Raw genomic sequence first — 8,320 nt, forward strand, 5'->3', positions numbered from 1 at the left:
ACACATTGTTTAAGACACATAAAGCATAGACCTGGGCTGTTTTGAATATTTTTTGCCTTCTTTTTTCCTTTCATGCATCTCCACATCTATTATCTTCTGCTGGAAGCACACCACTGTAGGTAATTCTGGCACTTCTGCAAGGAGGGAGGGCTGCTAGGAATGCACAATTCTGATTTTAGGAGAAGATTTAAGAAAATATTTTAATGTAGGTCTTTTCCTCTAGGGTTTATATTGGCCTTGAAGCATGTTATGTATAGTTATGACAGGGTGTTTACATTTAAAGTGACAATGTATTTGCTATGAGGCATGTGTTGGCTATAGGTTATGAAGGCTTAAATAAAAACTCCTTGTCATAAAACACTTGAAAGGTGTGGTCTGGATTTATGTTGCTTTCATATGAAAGTTTTGGCTATAAAACTTTGTGAGTTATGTTAACTACAGTAGGTGGGATGACTTAGAGTATTTTTTGCCTTTAGAGGAAGCAGGATAAGTGGGCTTGCTTGTTACATGGTCTTGTAATCTGAATTACTGTAGATTTAAATAGCAAAGAAAGATTCTTTGTGTCTGCAGCACTGTGCTGCAGGCTCCTTTTGGTCCAAGCATTCAGTGACATGTCCCACAGCTGTAACTGCTGCTAAGGAGACTCGAAAGTGCTCTGGGCAGCTCATGTGCTCAGTCCTGGGAAGGATCCCCCCAGGAGTACCCAACCTTGCTCCTTGGCATGGCAGAAAGGACAGGCCATGGCCCCTTTCACTGAGGGCCAGAGTAGCTGGACTAAAGGATGGAGAAGTGACCCTGCATTCTTGTAGAGCTCACACAGACTTCCCCACCCTTGCAAAAAATGTTGCTGTTCTCTATGAACAGAGAAAAACTCAGGGGCCTGTGAGCTTGCAGGTAAATTTACAGATTTTTCTTCACAGCAGTCATCAAGCAGAATCAGAGAGGAGGTTGTAGGTGAGATCCCTTGCTCTAGGCTTTTAACAAACAGTCCTTACTAAGATAACACAGGTTTAGTAAAATCATCTCTCCAGCAATATATAGCAAGAGTAAATTGTTCACTGTCAGGAGTTTGCATGTACAGTCACTGTTTTGAAGGAGTTATTTCTGGAATATTTTCATGAAACTTTTTGGAAAAAATTGGGAGGTTTGTGGTTTTTGCTTGAACAATAGGAGCTGTTGGTACTTGAGTTTTCTATAGCAACTGGAAGATCTCTGCTTTCCAAAACAAGATAAAAACATTCTGACCTTTGGAAAAATAAGATTAAAAAGACTGAGTATCCCTGAACTGGATTTCCTTTTGTTGAGGAAAACAGATGCTTAATTTTGGAAGGCTATTCTGGATACCAAGGTGTCTTATTCTTATCTTGCATCATCTCCACACTGAGCTGTTCTGAGCTCGTGATGTGATGGGGGAGCATGGAACAAACCTTAAGCTTTACTGCTCAGTTTTTGCTATGAAATTAATTCAGCTCAATGGTCTGTAAAGAGCCTGTTCTAGTACAAGATTTTTCTTCCTGATCTGAAAAATTAATGTAATGCTCTGAGTCAAAACACATGTATGTTCATATAAGCCCTTCCACCTATTCTTTTATTTTTGTTCAGTAGGGTACCAGTCATTTCAGAACTGTGGAAGGTTTTAAAAATCTGTCTCTGTACTCCCTGATCACTGTGAGGTGCTTTAAGAATTACTGACTTGCCTGCCTGTTTTTCTCCCCAGGCAGCTGTTAGCTCATAACGCTGCTTGCAGCACTTAGTTTCTTTTCCCAGAGAAGAATCTTCCATCCACAAGAAGAAAAAAAAAAAAAACCACAGCTCTGCAGTCATTAATATTGAACAGTCTGAATTAAAAGCTGTTCCTAAAATCCTAGTGGAAATATCTGCTGCCTAAGTGAAAAGTTTATTAGAAGGGTCAGTTACGTGTAAAGCAAGGTTTTTTAAGAACACTGGTTTCGTTTGAGGCTAATTATGTGTCCAATAACCAGTCATTTCATTTGTTACAGAAGAATGCAAAGCACCTGTTCAACTGCTGTTCCTGCTGGGTTTACTTCCCGAAAAGTTGCTTAACATACTTTAACCAGGTATGCTGTGTCATCTGAGTCCCTCAGCCTAGTCTGGATACCATGGCTGGTGCCTGACCCTTAGCATGGCTAAAAATGGCTTAGCCTGGCATGCAGGCCAGAGTTTCCTGCTGGCCACCTAAATTAAACAAACAAAAAAGCCTCCAAGTGCTTGGTGCAGAGAAACAGGGAATTGACAAATATGCAAGGTGCTAGATTTTAGAAAACTTGTAATACAGCTAGAGGTAGTCAGCCCTTTCAGAGAGCCACTTGCTGTTTCTGTAGGTAAGAATACTTAACATTTTGTTGAGTTGTGCCAGACTCCTGAAACACAGAGTCCAGGTAGCAGGAAGCAATGAAGAATTAGGAAACATTCCATACCTGGAATGTGACATTAACTAGTTACAGTGTTTTCCACCTCAAAGTCCTGAGTAAAGAAACTTAAATTCCTAGTGATTGCCAGTATCAGTAGATCTGGAAATACAAACCATGATTTGTTTGAGCAGTCTTGTTTAAAAGATGTTTTAATTGGAAATGGATGATTTCTGACATAGAGCAGTTTTACAGATACTTGACACCTCTTTTTACCTTCACAATTCTTTTCTCCAAATGCATTCCAGATTTACATATATAATTATAAATAGTTTGTCTTTGTCATTGCCTTATTTTTATCTCTGGGAACAGTGATATTCCTAATGTGAAAGGGAATCAAATTCACACTGATTACACCCTCTGAATGCTGAGCTCTTTGTTCTCATTGCTGAGGGTAGTAGTGAAGTAAACAAGACAATCCTGATAACGGGTCTGACTTCTCCTCTTAAGTAGGTGCATAAATTAGGTTTAGTCTTGGACAGTTATTAAGAGAGTTTTTGATTTAGTTCACCATAGATTAAATACTTGTGCAGTGAAATTTCTGAATTTTCCAGGCTTACATTTTCTAGGTAGGTCTTGTAGTCAGTGACTTGGTGAGGAATATCAGAGTTCATTTTGCCTCCAGGCTTTCCATTTGTAGTCACCCTTTCCCCTTGACTTGGCTTCCTGCCTTTCAAAGAGATATCCAGCATCCTAGTGTTTACTTTCTCCAGCTGTTGTCTGCTGTGTGTTTGTTAAAAGAATTAATTACTATAATGTTCTTCCTTTTGTTTCAGAAAGCTGTATTGTAGCTCTTTTCCCCTTTAAAGATTTCCTGTTTCCTATTCTATTGTTGGCAGATTTCTGGTTTTATGTGAATTGTGGTTTTTAATCTAATGATCATAATAAAGTGTTCACTTTTGTTTTGTTTTTTGAATATATTTTTAGCAAAGGTGATGGTTGTCCACGTTTCAAATCCACAGAAATTTGGGCAATAATTAGAGAAGAAAAAAAGCAAGAACAGGCCACAAGATTTTAATAGAACTTCTATCTGTACGAAATTTAAACATTGGTCTTGAGTTATTGCATCTCATTGAGTAATTTGTGGATCGAATTATTTGTTTCATTTTTTCCCCTATAACTAATCTGTTCAAGGCTATTTATTAATTTTTTTTTTTACTATGATTGAAAGTCTTATTCTTTGGTTCTGTAAAATCTGTGGCCCTGTGTAGAAGAGAAAAGAAAAAAGGAGGAAAAAAATGTCTGCAGTTTTAAGCAGCTTTGACATATTTCTTGATTAACAGAAGTAGTGAGCTCTTAAGAGCTCCTACTGAGATTGGTGGAAGATGCCAGGAGCAAGGTAGAAATTTCCCACATATGTTGAACACAGACCTGAGAGCAGGACTTGGGAGGGAGGGGTTAAGAATTTGTATCTGTGTTTCTAACATTTTCTTAGAGATGTATTCTTTAAGTTCAGATTTTGATTTTTTTGTAACCTTAAATGTGGAACAGCTGCTGTAAAAGTTGGTCCAAAGATCATTGTGTACATTAGCATTCCTTACTATTTACTATTCTTTTGCTTTTTATTCTAGCATTATTTTCACTTTAATGAAAAGTATATAATTACCTGAAGCTCTAAAAAAAAAAATAGAAGATCCAATCACTTCTGCACTATTTTCTTCAACCTGTTGTTAAACTGCTTAGGTAATTTAAATTCTTTCTGTTCCTTCATTCACAAGTTTAATCAGGATTAAACAGTACTTTGTTTTCCCTCTGAGAACTTGGCAGATGAGAAACAGGTGCTGGAGAAAGTAACCCTGGTGAAAAAATGCAAGCTTCTTTCTTCCCATGCAGAATCAACCAAATGCTCTATTATGTTATCTAAGGGTACTTTTTGGGCTCCATTACCACCCTGCATGTGATATTTAATACTGACATTAATAGTTGAATGCATCCCTGAAGTGACTCATTCTCTGCAGGCTCAGTTAGGTTTTGCTCATCTCTCCTGGAAGTTAAGTGGAACAAGCCAAAGAGTTACCCTGTCATCTTCCATCATGACAGAGTGCTGTGCTAGATGCTGGCTATTGTCATATTTGCAGGGGGGGTAATGTAAGCCCAGTGTCCTGTGCAGATTGCAGTGTGGACAATTACATCCAGCCTTCCTAAATTTCTCTTGCATTTGCAACTGGATCCTGTGCTAAACTGTGGTGTAGTGTTGCTATGTGCTGTAAAACAGTTCACTCCTTAAGCTGTTCCACTTCAGTCATGGGCAAAGTGATTCATGTGTGTGTATAATCCATTAGCAACAATTGTAAAGCACTCGGGGTTCTGTGGCTGAAAAGTGCTTTCTGAATATAAAGTCACTATCCTTACTTGACAGTTCTGCTTGCCAACACTTGTCAGAATTACCACAGATTTTTTATCTGGCTCTGATGGTTTCAGTATGTTCCAGATAAACATATCCAATCATCTCAAGTAAAATCTAGGAGATTGAAATTTTTCTTCTGTAAAAAGAATATACTGGCTTTTAATGTGATTTGGGGATTATGAGGTCTGTGTCTCTCCTGCTTTCTTAAGTTGTACTGGCAGTCTTAACTTTAGAAACATCGAAGTGTTCACATGTTCTCCCTTTACAGCATTGTTGCAGTGACTTTTTAAAAACAATACGACTGGATAGTTTTGCTTTTCTGTGTCTGCTTTAGGTCCATCTGCAGCCAGTTGGCAAAGTGACTGCTCCAAAGTACAGTGCCTGGGTTTCTGAGGGGTTGCTGAGCAGGGTGTGGTTTCTGTGTTCATCAGCATGGCTGCAGCAGTGCAGCCTTCTGGGCTGTCAGTGAATTCAGCAGGGTGTGAGCCCCATTTCCTGGGACAGAGACCCTTCCTGGGGACTGAAAGCCAGCAATTGTCCAGTGTAATAAACCAAAAGCAAGTCTGTCTAACGACTCTATATCCATAGCAGTTGGTTGTCTCTTAAGCTTTGGATGGAAGCCTATCAGGAGGTTTCAGTTAAATGCCTTGTGGAGAATTCACCTAGATAAAACCAAAATTAATGCATGCTATTGTAAAGCACAGTTCTTTCCATGCCAAACACATTGTGCCTCACCCCATCAAGTACTTCTTTTTCCTCCCAAAAACAATAATGCATTTTAATGTTACTGGCAATATTGCTTCTAGATATAGAGCTAATTTTTCAATCCTCTTGAAAATACAAGGATAAAATGTTCTTCTACACTGAAATAATATTTTATATAAGTTTATCTCCCCTCTGCAGACTTTATGTATGTAATAATAGGAAACAAAAATCTTTAGGTCTTAACTTGTTCTGTAGGATGAACCATGTAGGGAATAGAGTTGAACAAAGTTGACTAATTCTTACTTTGATACATTTCTCTTCTTCCCTATCCCATTAAGAAGAAACAAAACGGGGGGGAAAGAGAGAGAAAGAGAAAATAAAAGGCAATGAGGCAAGTGACAGGTAATTCTGTGCTTTTAAGCAGAGAAATTTATGAACAACTCTCTGGAAATCTTCAGTTTGATTTATTTCAGAAATCCCAAATAAGAACATTTTCTCACTAAGTGCAGAAGCCCTGAAAGCAACCCCAGTAATGATGTAATCATCATGCAATGGGCACATAAAGCAGGATCCTTTTGCTCCAACCCTGTCATGGAAATGGAGCCCAAATATAACACTGTGATGCAGCAGGAAAGGACACCCAATTACACTGTGAGAAAAAAGCTGTGTTGGTCCTACCCACTGGATGACAGCCGTGGAGGGAGTAGATAACACAGAGAGTAGGAAGCAAGGAAACCTGAAAAGTTTCTCCATTAAGTCCAGACTGAAAATATAAGGTGAAATGGAAGTGAATGAAAGTTCTGCTTTTTGGACTGCTTGGGAAAATTCAGGAAGTTGTTGAAGGTTTCTTACAGATAGTAATTAGCCTAGGAACAAAAAATAACCATTTCTGTATTAGCTGTGTGCTTATTGCTTGGAAGTAGAGGAGAAAAATATTCTCCATGTGTTTGTCAGCCACAGGACAATAGCCTTTTTTTAACAAGGGTGCAGAAAGCACAGAGTCAGTCCTGGAAGCTACAAGATGAAACACTTGCACTGGAAAGAAGGGGATAAATGCCATTGTACAAGTTGCTGCTTATGTGCTCAGGCTTATCTCATAGAGGGGACTGGAATATCCTGTGACAAGTGAAGAGCAAGAGCAAGCCCATTAGCCATCTATGAGACAGGAGGGAGGGCTAAAAGCCTGACAAGATCAGCAGAAAAATAGAATAGAGTAGATATAAATTGTTCATGAATAAATGTCGTCTGGAAGTTGGAAGGTTCCTAAGGACCAGCAGGACAACTGTCTGGAACAGTTCCACATGTAAGGCCCAGGAGAGGGGAAGTCCTAAGTGATTTAAAAAAGGGGTTTTCCACTTAGGAGAAGATTTGTGTAATATGCTAATCTGAAATAGGCACTGGAATGGCTGAAAGTCCCTTCCAGTCTTGTATGTCGTCATCTCTTCAGTGGGGCCTCACAAGGCCCATCTTGCTCTTGTTTCCCACCATCTGAGAGTCATGATACAACTCTCTCACCAGACCACTGACTGCTGCACAGCAGCCGCACTCATTGCCTCTTGCTACCACTGGATTTTGTTTTCTGAAGGGCTTCCATTGGCATCAGTGACACTGGCAGGCACTTTAAGGTCCAGCCCGAGCTGCACTGCACTGCACTGGGGGTGGCTGACCAGGGCAGCCCCCAAGAGAGCTGGCAGCAATAAGATCAGATCGGGATGAAAACACCAGCAGCGCAGAAAAAGCTGAACTGGGATGAGAGATCAGTATGTCTCCTTCTTCCTTTTTAAGAAGATTCTGTTGCTATGGCAATTTTCTCTTCCCCAAGCTAATTTTATGAAAGCAAGCCCTGGAATGGAGGGCTGAATTCAGCTGTTACACAAAGTAGCAATTATTCTCAACAATTGGAGAACTTACAGCCTGGATCTGAGCCACAGCGCCTTTCTCATGAAACTACCAGGTCACTTTTTCCAAGACCTTTGACATTCTCTGTTGTGAGGCACAGAAGGATATATTCTTTAAATAGATTTTTTTTGCATACTGTGGTATTTGGAGATATGTAAACATTCGCATTCCCTATTTATTCATCCTGACACTGAGAAATCAGTGTCTAGTTCCCAGGCCCCAAGCCAGAAGAGGCTTGTGTTCTTCGGAGAGGTGGTGATATGAGATCAACTTGCTGGTGGAAGGATAAATGCTGATCCCAGTCCACTATCCCCTGTGCTTTCAATGCTATTAATGCCACAATTACTTGCTTGTCACCAAGCAGAGACTACCATTGTAAAAGATCAATTCACTGGGCAAAGATAAAAATATAAGAGTTATAATGTGTATATAAGATCAGACTGAATCTCTTTCTAGCTCAGTATCCCATCTTCAGCAATGACTGTGAGCAAATGCTAAGGTAGAACAAAAGGATATTTCCCTGCCTCTGTGCTGTTTCTGAATCTGTTTTCAACCTAGGGACTTCTTGAGCTGCGTGTTTTCTGTGTGTTTAATAACTCTTAGCAGAGTTATTTTCCCTGAAATTCCCCATATCCGTTGAGCTCCTGTGAACCTTTAGAAGCTAAAGCATCCTTTACCCAGCAGTCCACAGTTTACAGATTTATGGTGAGAAGGAATACTGTCTGTTTTCAAATTTGGTTCCTAATACTTCATACTGTCCTGCCCCTGCCTGGCCTTTGTTCTGGAAGAAACAATGAGCCATCTAAGCCTACCCAGCCTCTCTGCATTTCTCATGAGTCGGCAGCATGAGCCTCCTGCTGCATCCTCCTTCAGTCATGTCTTTTCCAGACAGAAGAGCCTCACGTTCCCCAGACAGAAGACATTCCATGGTTTTTGGATC

General features: G+C 39.8%; 1 protein-coding gene across 2 annotated transcripts in view; it reads left to right on the top strand.

The window, feature by feature from the left end:
- The window catches only part of SLC44A3 (solute carrier family 44 member 3), a 34,981-nt gene that overhangs the window by 19,456 nt on the left and 7,205 nt on the right, over positions 1 to 8,320 (top strand). The window contains exons 11-12 of one of the 2 annotated variants that reach the window (XM_031057895.1): positions 107 to 115; positions 2,001 to 2,078. In XM_031057895.1, the coding sequence (XP_030913755.1) occupies positions 107 to 115; positions 2,001 to 2,078 (87 nt within the window). The remainder of the gene's footprint in view (positions 1 to 106; positions 116 to 2,000; positions 2,079 to 8,320) is intronic. The other variant, XM_031057894.1, reaches the window with a different exon arrangement.

Source organism: Geospiza fortis, unplaced genomic scaffold (assembly GCF_000277835.1).
Source record: "Geospiza fortis unplaced genomic scaffold, GeoFor_1.0 scaffold403, whole genome shotgun sequence".
Taxonomy (NCBI): Eukaryota; Metazoa; Chordata; class Aves; order Passeriformes; family Thraupidae; genus Geospiza; species Geospiza fortis.